This window comes from Triticum aestivum, chromosome 2B (assembly GCF_018294505.1).
Source record: "Triticum aestivum cultivar Chinese Spring chromosome 2B, IWGSC CS RefSeq v2.1, whole genome shotgun sequence".
NCBI classification, from domain to species: Eukaryota; Viridiplantae; Streptophyta; class Magnoliopsida; order Poales; family Poaceae; genus Triticum; species Triticum aestivum.
In genome coordinates this window covers 57,082,776-57,100,074 of record NC_057798.1, presented here as the reverse complement: position 1 = coordinate 57,100,074, position 17,299 = coordinate 57,082,776, and the positions used below count along the sequence as shown (strand labels likewise).

The window sequence follows — 17,299 nt, the reverse complement described above, 5'->3', positions numbered from 1 at the left end:
AACATATTGGACATTAGGTTTGGAGAGAGATAGGACCCGTTATAATTTAGGAGGAGCTGATGCAATTTTTTTCTTTCCATACGGCCAAATTACTACCGGATCATCGGTCTACTCTACCTCAATTCACCATTCACTTTCTTTCTCCTCCCACCATTTTCTTCACTACTACCGCTTCTACATATAAATCAAAGAACCAGAACAGGTCTATATATAGGGCGATAGGGAAGGGGTATAGAATGGTACTTGAATCTATCTAGACATACGATCCCCAGCCATCGGAATCCATTAGTTTTTGTCTCAATTCGTCATTTGAACTGAAACTAACCACGGGTTTTAAATTTCTAGAAACCACACGATTATATAGACAAAGGGAATACGTCGCGCCTAAAATCATCCCAAGCGCATCTACTGTGGCTACTAAGCTATTTCTTTGGTCCAATCTTTTTAGAAAACCAATTCACTGCGCGCCCACCCCGTCATCGGTCCTATGCTTGTGCTCTAAAACGGTTGCTTACTTTGTACAACTCCGTAGTACGGCAACTTTTCTAACTACGCTTGCTTGCTGGTTTTTTCATCATTCAATCCATAACAAAACGAATGAAACCCAAAAGTGTTGGATCTGGTTCCACCATCATTGGAAAAGGGAAGCTTTTCAAAAAAAAATACCAGGAGTAGGGTCTCCTTCTTGCTTCCCTTTGAAAGAGGCATTCTCTACTTCAATTGTCATCTGACGACTCTTCCCCGGTTGTGGACTCAGACCTTTCAAAAAAAAAAATCAAAATCAAATGAATCCGAATTTAACCAATCTATCGCCTTTGATACTTGTTGATAGCCTCCTCGACCCAAGCTTTCATCTCCTCCTCCAGACATCGACGTTTACCCACGACCACAAATTTCTTATCTCCTATTACCGCTGCAGACTTGGACTAATAGGATTGCTTGAAGTGAAGACCAGTAAACAAAAGGATTTACACGAAAGAATTGCTGACCTCTTTCGGTATAAGGCCAGGAAGGAAGCAAATGGAAAAGGAACACCGAGTGGAATCAAAGAAACTAGCGGACTGATCAGTAAATAGATACAAATAGGTGCAAATTCTGACATGATCAAAGGCCACTTCATTCTCTCGCTCTCCTCGCGACGCTCCTTACTCGATTCCTATCAATACTTCAGTTTTCAAGACCGACTCTTTCAACCGCTCATACATCCATCCCCGCGCTTGCCTGCCCTATCTATCTGCGTGCTGGCAGGTAGGGGCAACTCTATGTGATTCACTACGGATGTGAGGGTGAGAAATGACGGAGACGGTTACAGAGGGTTAAGACCATATAGGGGCCTAAATTAGGCAAGTGTGGTTTCATTTGCTTTAAAGCATCAAATAAGTGGCTGACCATAGCTCAAAGGTAAATAAATAAGTAGCTTTTTTGAGATAAAATAAATAAATAAGTAGCTTTTTTTTGAGACAAAATAAATAAATAAGTAGTTTTTTTAGCAACAATAAATAAGTTTTTTTTAGGCAAGCTTCAATAAATAAGTAGTTTTTTTTTGAGGGGTCAATAAATAAGTAGCTGACCAGTGGGTTCCGCACTCATGGGCCGGTTAGTTTTGGCCCAACCAACATCGAAACCTCCACTCAGTGGACGACGACCGAGAGTGTCCCCTCCACACACAGACATCCCCACAGACACCACTCAGAAACCCCAAATCCACAACCACAAACCCTCGCCGGCGCCGCCGACGGCCATGGCCGAGCAGGAGCAGCCGCCGTTCGCCAACGTCGACCCAGCGACGGCGGCTGATGCGCGGCTCCAGGGTCGCGACCCCCGCAAGCTCGACCAGGCCGCGGAGAACGTCCTATCCTACATCTACGCCACCCTCCCCAGCTTCCCCGTCTACCCCGGCACGCGGCTCCCCGCCCTCGCCGCCTCCTCCGACGGCGTCGACCGCATCAGCCTCCTCCCCGACGAGCCCCTGCGCAACATCGTCGCCCGCCTCCCCGTCAAGGACGCCGCGCGCACCACCGTGCTCTCCTCCCGCTGGCGCGCGCTCTGGCCCTCCACGCCCCTCGTCCTCATCGACTCCTTCCTCCTCCCCAAAGGCCAGGGCTTCCGCCCCACGCCGGCCAACTCGCCGGCACTCACGGCCGCCGTCTCCGACATCCTCGAAGCGCACCCGGGGCCCTTCCGCTGCATCCACCTCATCTGCACTCAGAGCACGTACCGGAACCAGCTAGCGCGCTGGCTCCAGCTCCTCGCCGCCAAGGCCGTCCAGGACCTCGTCCTCGTCAACCGCCCGTGGCCGCGCGACGTGCCCCTCCCGCCCACGCTCTTCACCATCACCACCCTCACCCGCCTCTACCTCGGCCTCTGGAAGTTGCCGGACACGGCCGCCCTGCGTGGCGCCTCCTTCCCCCACCTCCGCGAGCTCGGCCTCTGCAGCGTCGAAATGGAGCACGGCGTCGTCGACTCCCTCGTCGCCAGGAGCCCCGTCCTGGAGGTCCTCAACATCCTGGGATGCATCAATGGGTTGCGTCTCCGCCTCCTCAGCCAGAGCCTACGCTGCCTGCAGATCAGCTGCTCGAAAATGGAGCACATCGCCGTGGTGAAGGCTCCATGCCTCGAGCGGCTCATCATTTTTGGATCTGGCGAAATCGCTCGTGGTTTGTGCAGCAGACTCAAGATCGGCGATGTCCCCAAGCTGCACGCTTTTGGATACTTGGATCCAGGTCAGGTCCTACAGGTCCGAGACACCATCATCATGGTACATCTCTCATCTCTGGTTTCTCCATTTTTGTTCAGTTGGCAATTATGTCCATGACTCACTTGTGTGACATTCCTTCTTGAATTGGGGGAATTTCAGCCCGGGATAGCAAGCACAAGTACCATGATGAGAAGCGTCAAGATTTTGAGCTTGAATGTGCGTTTCGGAGTTCGCAATGAGGTCAAGATGGTGCCCAACTTTCTGAGATGCTTCCCCAACGCTGAGAGACTCCATATTTTGGTATTTGTCATCAATCCATATTCTGCTTGCATTTGTACGGATTTCTTGCTTATTGTTGCTGGTTGTGATAGTCTGCTCCCGGGCACATGTACACCCCGTTAGAATAACCTCCCTCACAACAGAATAAGATGATGACAACATCATCAATACGAGTAGGCATACTTGATCAATGGTCATATACATTCTTGACCAATATATCTAAAAAGCCAAGCATTGTTATTATTCTCAGCCATCAGGCCGTCTCTATGCACGCAGACTGGAGTATCAATTAGAATGATTGGGCTTGCATGTTCATCTGTTTATGTAAGACATTTGTGAAGTTTTGTTGTGCCATAGTTTATAATGCCATTGTTTTGATCTCTATTTCTTTGCTTCTTGATTTTCTGTTTTTTCCAGAGTTCCTTGTTTTAGTTTGTTCGCGTTCTGTTCATACTAGCTAGTAGTATTTGTGATGTGGAATGTGGATGATGCAAATGGCATGCAATGCTTATTTCAAACTGTTTAAACTACACATATAAATGTCTTGGCACTCGTACCTACGTGGTATGAGTAACACATTTGCTGCTCCTACCAAATGCTACTCATACCATGTAATGCTTATTTGGCACGAATGGTATACGGTATGGATATTTGCACATTTGCTGTGTACAGTATCTTGGAGGTCTGTACATTATGCCAATCAATGCCACAGTAAGTGGCACTTATCTCTGATTATTAACTACACTAGGCTACTTTGTGTTAGTTTTCTCTAACAAAATATAATTTGAGGCTTCCCTTATTCACCGTGTCGTGAGCCCACCTTCCTCGGATGCTTTCCCAACTGTTCACTTATTTAATCTATTTTTTTGCAGAGTGAGAAATGTGATAAACCCACTGGCAACCACCTGAGCCTCAAGTTCTGGGAAGAGTCCGGTCCCATTGAGAATGTCCTCTCACGCATCAACGTGATGAGTATCCGTGAGTTCAGAGGGGACCCAGGTGAGGTTGGCTTCCTGGAGTTCTTCTTCCGGAATGCGAGGGCGCTGAAGACCGCATCTGTTTCCATGGCCAATCCAAGCTTCACACCGTTCTCGGCGGAGGAGGCGCACGCCAAAGTGAAATATTGCTACAGGAACAAGGCGAGTAAGTCCTGCCACATGGTTGTCCGTGGGAGTACCGGCCCTTCAGGAGGTGAAGTTTGGAGGTTCAAAGATGGGGCAGATTTTTCTTTCCATGACCCCTTTTCCCAGGTGTTGGTCAGGTGAGCTTAGTTTCTGTGGAGAAGTGGGCTGGCTGTTTTCTGGTGCAAACTATGAAGTAAGTATGGTGTCTGTCTCTTGCTAGCCGTGCCCTTGTGATGGTCCGTCGAATTTGAGGCTTGATGAGCTGATATTTTGCTTGCCCTGCATGTAACCTGTGTTACCTGTTACCCGGTCTATCTATGTATGCTCCACGAGCCATTTCATTTGTGGCGACATGTTTAATTCCTTGCAGTTGCTGGGTTTCCCTGGAAGGTAACTGAACTCTGAACCCAAGTGTTGCTTAAATTCAGTTAACTGTAGCGTATCGGTTCAGCTACAGTTAACTGATATCTGACGGCTGAGACGCCGCGGATGCTGATCAACAGCTGGGATGAAGACACTGCGTTTAACTGCTAATAGTTACTTTTCCGCTGTGATTCACTATTTACCTTCACCCGCCTGCGACTGCCAACCATTGTATCAAAAGCTAAACCCTAGCTCTTATCTGTAGACTCTAGTGTAGCAAATTCCCCAATTGATAGAAGGGTCTCCATATCGGGAGCTTATCGTTATTGTTGTCCTGTGTGATCTGTGATTTGGTTGTTTGATCCGTAGCGGGATCTGACATTCCCCCTCTTAGATCAACAGAAAGCCGTCATTTCTGGGTTTCTGATGTAGTTTGTTTGAGAGCCATTTCTGGTTATAAAAAGTTGTATCAGTTCTGCAAAAAGAGGTTTAAATTGATGACATAAGATTTTTTTTTCTTATGACGTGTGGGCAGCTGTGGTCATCAATCTTTCCTATCTATTCCTCGCTCTGTTCCAAAATAATTGGTCAAACTTAAACAAGTTTGATGTAGGACAAACCCAGAACTTCAGTTATTTTGGAAGTTCAGAAAAAGATATTGAAAATGAGAACATGAAATTGATACTAATGAATATACCATGAAATGCCCTTTCAATATTTTATAACATTTTTTTGCCAAAGCAACTTACTTTTGTAGAAATTAATGATCAAAGCATCATATTGAAGACTGCATCAATGTCCTGAAGGACAATAATTTGAAACTTCACAAAAGATGTTAACAAAATGAAATACTATAAAACTTCAATAACTAAGTCAGATGTGTCAAGATAACTACCCATCAATTTGAGTTTTGTAGTACAATTGTTTCATAGAAGCATTAGTCAACATTGGTCGTTGATAGCAATTTTATTATCTTTTAGAAACTTCTCTGAATTCAAAAGTTAACTTTCCTGCTTTTTATTCATATATTTTTCTACCACCCATTTCAGAATGTAAAGTGTTTGAGTGAATAATTGTGAAGTTGAGGTTGAGGATGATTGCTTCACTCCCCCAAGAGTGAATATCGTGAATAATCTCATGGATGGTCAGGATCCTATCCAAAATAAAGCGACCTTTAATGAAGGCGGTTTGAGTATTACTAATCACACGATGGGCCACCAGGAAAAGCCGAGCGGCAAAGCATTTTACATGGAACTTACAGAAATTATTAATTAAGGCAATAGATCAAAATAAACAAATATTATCAGCTCCGTTAACCTTATAAATAAGGTATTAATTCAGACATTTGATGTCGACCGTGCTAATACAAAAACCTATAATAACTTTGTAGACGAAGGTTTGAGGATGTTATAAAATTTCTAGAGGAACGTAACCGAAACCCGGTTCCAGGCCAGGAGCCGTGATGAGGAAGCCGCCTTATCAATTTCTTTCTCAGAAGGAGCCAAATTTCTTCTTTTTCAAAAAATGGCAATAATTGCTAGTATACAACACTTCCCCCTAGGTAATTTCTATACCATGAGCAAGAGGCTTGAAGATCACCAGACTTTGCAAATGCCGTGCCTATTCCTATGCCTGATCTAAGTCGAAGTAAAGTTCTAGTAAGTAGTAAACCCCTGGCCTGGTGGTCTCCTGTCTAAAGTCCTATCTAAGCTGCCGTAGGAGTTCTGTGACTGCTGTGGTCGTGAATTAGGTCTTGCAGGAAGCGCCCTTCCTCCAGAATAGGAACCATGAGGTTGTTGCTGCTGCTGCCACTGCTGGGCTCCTGCATACGGCGCAGGCTGGTAGTCCCCAGCATACGATGGGGGTTGCCCGTATCGTCCAAAACCTGATGATGGAGGAGCAGGATGCGATGAATATGCATTGCTGCTACTATTCTGATGGTATCGAGATGGATGCTGGCCCGCTCCTCTTGAATCGCTGTGGCTGTCTCTTGCGTATGGTTGGTGCCTTCCGCGATTATCTCTTGTATACTGATGGCCTGATCCTGATGGCAGCGCATAGGCCGATACCTGATTGTTGGGTAGATTATCACCAGGAGGAACATGCCAAGCAGGACTACGTCCAGCAGGCTGCTCCATCCATGCTGGCATTCCATTTGGATAATGCAGACCACTCATTATAGTTTGATATGGCCTAACAGGGGGGTAATGCCCGCCGCCGCGAATATTCAAGCTGTTTGCAACTAGTCGGTGTGCGGCCTCCCCTAGTTGGCGTCCCTGTGTCGATCCTGCAGGGTTTTGCCTGAACCATTTCAAAAGTTGGTTAGGATTCTCAGTGCGTGGAAGCAAGGATTGACTAAATCGAAGGGCAAAAGGCTCATACACTACCAACCTGCTGCTATTATCACAATGCCTCCTGTTATCATCATAAGGCCTCCTGCCACTGTCTTCATGCCACAGCACAGGCGGTGGTTTCAGATCACCAGCTTCAACAATCTTCAGAGCAGATTAAACAACGCTTGTTAACCGTGAACACTTCCCGAGTGGAATGATATACACATGTTGATGTTACCCGAAAATAAACAACAGTTCTGTACCTTCTTGGGCATGATGACACCAGCAGGTGGACGCTCTATGTGCTTATGAGGATCTGGAAGCTTGTAAATTGAGCATCTAGAGAAGCCAAATGTCACAATCTTGAATTCAAGTGCCACTAGATCATATCAATAATACAGGGGGAAGATGAACTTACATCACTTGATTGTCCATAATATCCTCCAGTCCACCGACAGGAGATCTGAAGACAGGTGGACTTGGATCCCCACCACAAAGTGAGATGTAACCACTCATTCCTCCACTGCACAAAATAAGCAAGAGCGGCTAATTAAGTGATGTTGTAGTTATAGCAGCTCAAATAAGAGCCGCTTATTTGTTATACAGTACTCCCTCCGTCCGGAAAAGCTTGTCCCTTAAATGGATGTATCTATCACCAAGTTAGTGCTAGATACATCCATTTGAGTGTCAGCTTGGGACAAGCTTTTTCGGACGGAGGGAGTACTATATAATATGGTGGAACTAGTACAGTTTAACAAGAAAATACTATCTGCAGTCAATCAAGAATCCTGGTAGGGTTAGCTAACCTGGCAGAAGGCTTGAGTGGCTCTTTAATTTCATTTCGCTCATTATTGGGCAGATGTCCGAATTTGCTGCTGAGAGAATAGATATAAGGCGCAATTGGGTGCAAGCTATTCACAAAAAGCATATTGTACATTGTACTGTTTCGTCTTGCTTCTTCAGGCTACACAAAAGATGAGGAAAATATGGAAATCTTAGAAGTTAAAACAAGATCTTCTACTACATGTATGCCATAAAAACAAAAACACACGAGACACTGTTCCATACCGTCAAAGTATGCTCGACTTTTTCAATCTCAGACAGCAACCTAGCTTCATCAATGAAGGGCAGTTTGGCTATCCCCTGTTAAGTACAAATTTTAGTTAAATTCAACATGGAAGAAGTATGATATACATAATTATGCTTACTAAGATAAATGTACCTGCCAAGAAAATCTCTTTCCATTCATATCTACTTCAAAATCTGCAGCATACGTACAAAGGTTCAACCGGATTAGAATTCGCTTAAGGTTGTAGCTAGGAGAATCAGATACTATTTGTGATTATATCTTTGAAAAATAAGCATACCAATCGGATAAAAATCAATTATGGGCGAACTTGGATCAGTCATCAACTGCCGATACCGTAGAGGGAGTGCATGTGAGCTGAAATGCAAAGAAACAAACTATCAAATAATCCACCACATGAAGGTACTAAGATTGAAAAAAAATATAATATTAGAATATTCACCTCGCCGCTGGGAATACTCCCATAAGCTGATCGAAAGGTTTGAATAGTGACCCAAGTTCAAAAGATATATTAAGCTGGCCTAAACCTTTTAAATCCGAAGCAAAAGGGGCATAGTGATAAGGGTAAAACCTACACATAGTGAGAATAAATTAGAATGAAACAGGTATTGGTAGGATGGGTAGAGGAATTAATTAAAAATATCAGCAATCGTGCTACAAATAGAACTGTGTGGCATATAATTGGCCAATTAAAACAAGCTAAATTACCATTGCCATGAGCAGACATCTTCATAATAGTAGTGCATTACCCAGCACAGACCTTCGGTATATTTGAGAACCTGAAGGAGCATAGAGCACATCATATAAGAAGATAATAGAGAATTAGGGGAAATGTTTTTTTTAAATAATGATCAAGTGAAAATTTCTATCATGAATTCAGTAATAATGGCAACAGGGTATGGTGTCCACATGAATCATGAATGCGGTTTGCTTTTATTCATGAATGCAGTATATTAAAGACACTTCCATGATACTTACAACATCTCTACGTATTTCTTCAATTTGCTCAGGTGTTCTTGCCCCAAACTTGTCTTCATAATACCTTTCCCTCCATCCTGGTTCTCCAAGCTTTATCTGAATATTAACATACTTGAGTAAAATATAAAAAATAGAGTTTCAGAAGATCCAAAAAAATAGAAGTGTACTTTCAATTCCCAAAGCCCCAAATATCTTTGATAACTTAGTGTTGTGTGCAACATATTAGAAGTTCCAAAAACAAGGGGTGGGGCACTAGCTCCCACAGCAGGGAATAGTCTCTGAGAACTTATATTAGGACAAACTTGAACTTACAACTGCAACCAACTGATACAGCAGCAGAAGAAAACTTGTGCACAGATACCAAAGATACAAGGCATACCTTGTCCTCCTCTGGATTTTCAGAATTAAAAAGATCTGATTTATCACGAAGTGCGACTTTAAGCATTGACTTCAGTTCTTCTTTGTTTTCACGTGCCTGTAAGAGATGCAGCAAGATTCAGATGAAACCATAAAAATATCTTCAAAACAAATATAATACCTTCTCAAACAAGATCAAATTAAGTACCTGTGCTTCGATGCTAATTTCAGCTTCAACAACAGCAGCAGAAAGGCTGGAATCTGAAGATGATACGCGTGCTTTCTTAGCTCGACCGCCCTTTTCCGTGCTATCTTTATGAGGTCCATTATGTTCATATGGTGAAGCCACAGACCCAGAGGCAAGGCGAGGCCCTTGGAAACTTGCAACAGGTACAATAAGATCAGCACTGACATGGGGATCCAGATCATCGCCTCGCTTTGCTTGGGCTTTATCACGTTTTATTCTTTCAGCTTGACGCTGCAAAGGACAGCATCGTTGTAAACGTAAACTGTCAGTGAAAGCACACACTACTAGTAAGTAGTAACAGCTGAGCATCAAGTGTATATAGGTAAGAAATGTCATATAGGCATATTGCTCTTCACAATATACACGCCAGGTATAGCTGAAGTTAAGCAAGATTGATAAGCAAAATCAAGACAGTCATCTTTTTTATACCTGGTGCAAACGAGCCCTTTTCTGAAATATTTTATCCTCGTATGAACCAACTGCTTGAATGAAGTGTTCAACTCTATTCAGATCCGGCTACAACAATGAAGATTAAATGTGTTATTGCTGATGTGCCCATGAGGATCATTTCACATAAAATAAATTTCTGACAAAGAAACCACATAGGTCAGATGATGTACAATACCGTGCAAGTGTCGGTTAAATAGCCACCCATATTAGGAAATTCCTTCTTGTATACAGCAATTAGCAAATTAATAGCTCCCTGCAGACAGATATGAGAGTAACCATTGTGTCATGTGGCAACAATCTAAGAAAGTGAACTAAAACAGAGGAACGTTTCAAACTTTGAAAGAAGAAAAATGTAACACTACACAAACTAACCTCACGAATCTCTAGTGTCGGCATGTGTGGAAGAAAATCATTGCCAACAAAAAAGCACATGAAGATGAAATCATCAATGATGCGTTCAAGATCAATCTTGAAAGGTGGATTTGGCATTCTGAACTCGTATTCTAGGTACTCTCGTAGGGTCCATATATTCAAGAACTGTGCAAGCATGAAAGTGGAGCAGTACAAATGAGAATAAGTCCGTCGGTAAGTCCACTGAATAGCGCCACACCACAAGCTGCAACTAAAGAAATTGATCATTATTACCTGGTAAGGTTTCTTTGGTACTATTTCATCACCCTTCTCATCAAACTCCCCAGCTTTCCGTTTTGCCTTTCCTTCACACTTTGCTGCTAGATGTCCAACTTGACCGCACAGGAAGCATTTGTCCTGCTGTCCAGGTGTAAACACCACCTGCAAACACAAAGTGTATGCAAATAAGATTTCATGGCATAACGTCGAACAAAATGTTCAAGGAAAATGAGTGCTCTAAAAGAAAGAAAAAACTTTACTTTTTTAAAAGTAGAGTAGCAACATAGACAACAGTAAAATTCAAAAAGGCGTATAAATTTTTCTTAGCACAAGGCTGTGACATGTATAATATGGTCAAAAAGTGTAAATTCTGTATTTTGAGAAGAGAACCTCTCTCAGTATGGAGAAGTGTACTTCGTGTGTTGCTAGAGCTAACATGATCAGATCTGCATCCTGCATTCATGAGATTAAATTTATGCGTTAGCGAGACTAATAACAGATAAATTAGCAAACAACAAAGAGAACATTAAGCATACAAAAACAGAACTTACCAGGCCATACAGGCAATGTCGGGTATTTGCGTTAAGTTCATTACAGAGGTTCCTATTGCCACGAATGTAGGACATGATTTTGTGCTCCCCTTCACCAGGAACATTGGCATCAGAGAGAATAACCTTCAAAAGATTGTAAATCAGGACACATATTATTTCTACATACTTTCTAATAACAATCCATAGAGTTTCTGAATCTTAAGGAAATATTATGACTAAGCATATTAACAAATGCATTTTAAAGCCAAATTAGTAAAAAAAAAAAAGGTCATGCTTACTTTAATTTTTTTCCATCCAAGATCATAATTCAACCTGAGGTGGATGTAGTACTGCAAAGCAACTGATAGAACAGCCATGAACTCTGTCCCGGGAGTAATAACATTGGAATCACAGGTTTGTGATTGCTGTTTTGGAGGAAGCTTTCTTCCTTCCCTCTCAAACTCTTGAGTCTTGACGCAGTTTTTCTTCTTCTTCGGCCTGGACATAGGACGCAAGTGACCAGTGAGTGCAATCATAGATGGTTGCAACTGTCCACAAATAACAATAGATACGGCTATACAATTACACACTGAATATGAGAAGATGATTCCATTAGAACACTGACCGCATCAGCAGCATCTTTTGCAGCTCTGAATCGTCTAGAGCGCTGCTGGTTCATCTTAGCACGAGGAGCCACACCATCTGTAAGCCATTGTAGTTTAATGTAGCTAGGTACATACAATTAATAGCAATTTGTTCAAAGGAAAACTTAACAAGTGAAGTAATATATATGACAAAGAGATGAAACGCGTACCAATGGCCATGTACAGAAGCTTGCGAGGGCGAACCATGAGAAAGAGCCTGTCTATGTAATCGAACATGCACTGGAAGACCTCAGCAAATGTCGTTGGCGAGGGCTGTGGCACAAAATGCAATAGAAGTGAGAACAACGGCCAACGTAGTGGTTGGATATCGGGTGTGGCTAGCTCTCATCTGGATGTGGGAACTAACTAAGATCCACAATTAATCTGCAGGACTGTTGGTAAATAAATGGGGAAACAAAATGTTTGCGGTAGGACTGTTGTTGATACAGTAGCAGTGTGCAATCCACAATTAATCTGCAGGGCGTCCTAACTAAAATAGAATTGAATCTTGTGCAGATTCACTTGCCCAGAAATTAGTTTTGCTGTGTAAATAGTTTGATGAAGAACAGAAAAACCGGATTGAATCTTGGAAATGCATCATCAAATTTGTATAGTTGAACTATAGTAACATCCTCCTGCAACCTCAAGATGATTTGGGGACGGACAGTATTGAAGATCCCTCCCTTTGAATTGCAAAAAAAATATGATTCTACAAATAATTAAGTAAGACCCGGCTGCGAATCGAACAGCTAGCTAGCCCAATCAAGTACACAAGTAGGTAGGTAGGTAGGTAGGTACCCTGTCGTCGGGGTGGAAGCAGGGGTGTATGATCCCGTTCATGTCGAGGTAGAGATTGTCGAACTCGAGGCCGTTGGGGTTGGCCTTGGACGTGTCTATCGGCGCCTTCACGCCCTCCACCTCCACGGCCTCCTCCTCCACCGCGTCCACCACCACCATCGGGTACTTCTCCGCCAGCCACCGGTAGAACGCCGGGACGCCCATCCTGCAGTCTCCCTCCGCCGCCGGCGACAGACAGGTCGACCTCGCTCTTTCGCGGTCTGGTCTGGACCTTGTGAGACTTCCTGAGGCGGTGGGGGCGGGCCGGGCCGTATCAAATAGAGAGGGAGTCCGTCGCAACCCACGAACCGGTTTTGTTTGGGTCGATACTAACACCTTTCAGTGTTTTTTCACTTTTCTTTCTATCCCCCACCGGTTTTGGGGCGGTTCAAGCACCTTCATAGAACCGGGTTTTTTCTCGGTTTCTTTTTGCCGGCTTTCTTTATTTTTTATGGCGTCTTCTTTTGTTTTCTTCATTTTACATTTTTGGTTTTGCTTTTTTTCTTTTACTTTTCCTTTCTTTCATTTTATATATTCATGAACAATTTTTGAAATTTGTGAAAAAAACAGTACATTTTGCGGAAATAGTTTTTCCTAATTCTCGAGATATTTTTTAATCTGAAACATCTTTAACATTCGAGAGCAATTTTCGGATTAATGAATTTGTTATTGAATCTGGAACACTTTTTAATTTATGGATATTTTTAGTTTTTGTGAATATTTTTATGAAACTCAGAACATGTTTTGAAATATTGAAAAATTATCAAATTTATGAAGATTTTTGAAATTCAGGAACACTTTATGAATTATTTAAAAAAATTCATGATCATTTTATTTAAATTTCACAATTTTTAATAAAAAATCCAGAACATTTTATCTATTTTCTATATATTTTTAAAAATTTCGGAAAAATTCAATTTTGCACATATTATTTCAAATTCTTGAACTTTTTTTTGTATTTACGAACATTTTTAAAATTTAAGAACATTTTTTGTGCAGTCATAAGTCTTGGCAAGTTGGCATAAATGACAAAGATAAGACCTCCGCGCACATAGATCAGGCCAATGACCAAGCGCTAGTCAGCTCCTGGCCGGGATACTTGCCTACACATTGTACTGGTGCATATAGAGCGTGTATTTTTCTATATGATAATACATGTCTTATCTATATCATAAGGATCGTAGTATAAATCACGTACATATTGACCTGATAAAACTGAAAAACAACAAAACACCAGTCTTTGCACACATGACCACCAACCAAGAATTAATAATACAAACAAGACCAAATAATTATATGAGCTTAACACCAACGCTCTTCACCTGCCCTCTGACACCACCACAGTAGCCACCAAGAAAAAAAATGACGGATCATCTCCACAGCCAAAAAGACAAACTGGAAGGTGCGCAGCGACACGTGGATGCTCATGCACCAGCGACGGTAGAGCAGCGCTACACTGATGTCGTTGAGGAGCGGTCGGTGCATCTCTCGTGCTATTTGACTACTGCTTCTTTGGTGTAGATTTTATTTTCTACTCCCTCCTAGATTTTTCGAAAAGTTAAAACCTCACAAACTTTGTGGAGAAAAATACTTACATCTTTCTAGCAGTTCCCTGGCAACCTTCGACATGCCAAGATCCTCAAATTGGAGGTGGCAAGCATCAAGGGCATGGCAGTAGACGAGGGCGTGCAACATGAGCACTTGGTCCCGTTGGTTACTCTGGAACGACTGGAGCTTGAAGGTCCATTTGACCCGGCCGCAGAAACAAAGTAGCTACTACCATTGCCAACTTGCTCCAGTGCTGCCTTGTCATCAACGATTTGCAAATTCGGATTATTAACCAAAATTCTAATGGAATTGTTAAAGATGATGTGGCACTACCATCTTTTGATGTGTCTCTTGACTTGTTCATGAGATGTCGCAGAGCTTCTAGAGTTGAGTGGTTGTTAGTTCAATTGCTTGCGGAATCATCTGAAAAATGCGAAGCTGCAATTTTTTGTGTGTGGGTTAAGCTGTAGTTCTGTTGAAGGAGCTTAATAGCTTTTCCCTAGCCAAGTTCTTTGCGGAAAATTGTGTGGCACTTGAGCTCATATAGATTGATGATGGGCATCGGAACTTTTGTAACCTTATCCAACCGGATAGTAGAGAGATGGAGAGTTAATGCGTTTGAGCAAAGGAAACAAATAGAGCAATATTCAGCTAAAGCGTCAAAACAGACAATAAAATGAAACATCATTCCGGTGGGCAAGAAAAGGTAGAATTTGTTTTCAAAAAATGTTCTCAATTTTTTTCCTTGTTGAGAAACAGGGTACTTAAATTTCATGTAGAGAAACTGAGAAAGTGTGTTTTGTTTATGATATCGTTTGTGGCAATGTGTTGAATAATTCATTTCTTGGATTGACAATCGTGTAGGAAAGTGCGAATTCACTTCTCAGTTTTTTTTTGAGGGAACACTTCTCAGCTTTGTTTGATATTCAATATAGATGCCTTTGCGCCGATCGATCGACCACAACGTCTGTATGCACACGCTCTTTCTTCTTCTTTTTCTCTCGACGAAACGAGCGAGCCAGCGTGGCAGTCTCATGGCCTCACTCCCTCATTCGGCCCGATGTGATTTGGACTGTCGCCGTCCTGTGCCTACTGACTACTGAGCAGTCAGAGAAGCCCTCTTCGGAATTTCCTATTGCCGCTCATGGCGGCAAAATGCCCGCGCTTCGCATAGGGGAACGACCGAGCAACGCTGCTTGGGCTAGCCCACTTACGTAGATACGTTAGGAACTGCTCAATCCGGTTTTGTGTACCTTCTAGAAGGTTCCCTGAACCGGGTTTTTGTTTCTTTCATCGGTTTTCTAGTATTTTCACTTTTCTATTTCTTTTTCTTTTTCTGTTTCTTTTCCTTTTGCTTTCTTTTTGTTTTTCGTTTCTTTTTTTTTTCAACACAAGTTCGCAGTTCTACAAAATTATAAGGATTTTCCAAAAAAGCAAGGAACTGTTACTATTTTTTTAAAATGTTCTTGTTTTTGAAAATTGTTTCATAATTTCTAGAAACACATGAAAGTTTCACAAAAAAATGTTCCTCTTCTTGAAATTGTTTTCAAAATTTCCAAAATTATCATGTTTTCTGATTTTTTTCATAAATTCAATAAAATGCTGGGGGAATTTCCAAAAATGTTCGTATTTTTTTAAAAAGTGTTGAGAATATTAGAATATGTTCCTGGTTTCAAATGATGTTCGGGAATTTAAAAAATTGTTCATGGATCTCAAAAATTGTTCAACAATTCAAAAGATGCTACCAATATCAAAAACTATTCAGAATATTAAAAATTGTCTTACAAATCCAAATATTGTTCGTGTTTACAAAAAATGTTCTGAAATTTCAAAAAGTGTTCATGCTTTTAAAAAAAATTAACAATTCAAAACATGTTCACATTATAAAATTTTGTTCTCAAAATTCTATAACTGTTCGAGTTTTTTAAAAAAATGTTTGGGAATTTCAAAATATGTTTGTGCTTTACAAAAATTGTTCCCATTATCCAATTTTTTTTCTCAAAAGTTAATAAATGTTCGCTATTTCAGTAAATGTTCAGGAATTCCAAAAATTGTTTTGTTGAAATATGTTCACGCTTTTATTTTATTTTTATAAATTTGTCCGAGTTTTTCAAAATTTTGTCTTCTTTACAAACTTTGTGCGTTGCTATAAAAAATAACAATTTCCAAGGAAAGTTCAAACGGCATAAAAAAATGTCCGGATTCTGCCTTGGTGTTAGTTCTTATACCTCCACGCTCCCATTCTTTCACAAGCACTTGTTAGGTCTACTTGTTAGCTACTCTCTGACCACAGAGTTCGAATCCTAGTGAGATACCCTGTGCGCTTTTTCCTTTTGCTTAACGTCAATGCGCTAAAGGCAGACAGGCGCGCTCACTACAGCGTCCTCTATTGGGCCGGGCCAGTTGGCGGGGGGGGGGGGGGGGGGGGGGGGGGGGTTCGTGCGTGCATCGCTTTGCTGTTTGACGCAAAGTGCGTCAAATAGGAGCTCCTGTCCTCTTCGGCGCCCTCAGCGCCGCTGGGCTAGCTGGCGCTCCAAGGCAGCCAGTAACGGGCCTCCCCAGCATCGCTGGTGTCCAGCAAAAATGCTTCAAAAAGAAACGTGAATACTATGCTACTATTTTGCAAAATGCGGGAATCGAACCAGCATGCCAAAGGTAAAACCATGAGCGACTAATCACTGCACCACCATTGCTTTGATGTCATTAATTGAAAAAGACGCTATTTGACCATTTTCCCAGTCCCAGTTTAAATTATTTGGGAAAAATCGTAAATATGAAAAAGATTTCACGAATTCTTAAAAAGTTCATCTATTCAAAAACCGTCCACGTATTTTCACAAAACAAATTTATAAAACCGAAAATAGTTCATCGATTTTGATTGAAAAAAGTTCGCAAATTTGAAAAGAGTTCTCTGAATTTTGAAAAAGGCTCATGGATTTGAGAAAAGTTCATGGATTTAAAGAAGTTTCATCGATTATGATAAAAAGAAGTTCACAGATTTGCAAAGAGTTCACCAAATTTTGAAAAAAAGTTCACGGATTTGAGAAAAGTTCATGGATTTAAAAGAAGTTCACCAATCTAAAAAAAGTTTACAATTTGAAAAGACTTTACCGAATTTTGAAAAAGGTTCTCAGGTTCATAAAAAGTTCACCAATTTCGATAAAGAAGTTCACTAATGTGAAAAAGGTTCACTA

At 41.7% G+C, this 17,299-nt stretch overlaps 1 protein-coding gene and 1 pseudogene across 2 annotated transcripts; one reads left to right on the top strand and one right to left on the bottom strand.

The window, feature by feature from the left end:
• Nucleotides 1–1,655: 1,655 nt before the first annotated feature.
• LOC123043455 (F-box/LRR-repeat protein At3g26922) lies at nt 1,656–4,459 on the top strand. 2 transcript variants are annotated; one of them, XM_044465908.1, is made up of 3 exons: nt 1,656–2,737; nt 2,858–2,998; nt 3,850–4,459. In XM_044465908.1, exons 1-3 carry the CDS (start codon nt 1,742–1,744, stop codon nt 4,240–4,242), a joined length of 1,530 nt encoding a protein of 509 aa, XP_044321843.1. In that variant the 5' UTR covers nt 1,656–1,741; the 3' UTR covers nt 4,243–4,459. The 2 variants fall into 2 exon arrangements, with proteins under 2 accessions (XP_044321843.1, XP_044321842.1); XM_044465907.1 differs by having other exon boundaries at nt 1,657–2,758.
• Nucleotides 4,460–5,858: 1,399 nt separating this feature from the next.
• Nucleotides 5,859–12,759, bottom strand: LOC123040397 (5'-3' exoribonuclease 3-like; annotated as a pseudogene).
• Nucleotides 12,760–17,299: the final 4,540 nt, after the last annotated feature.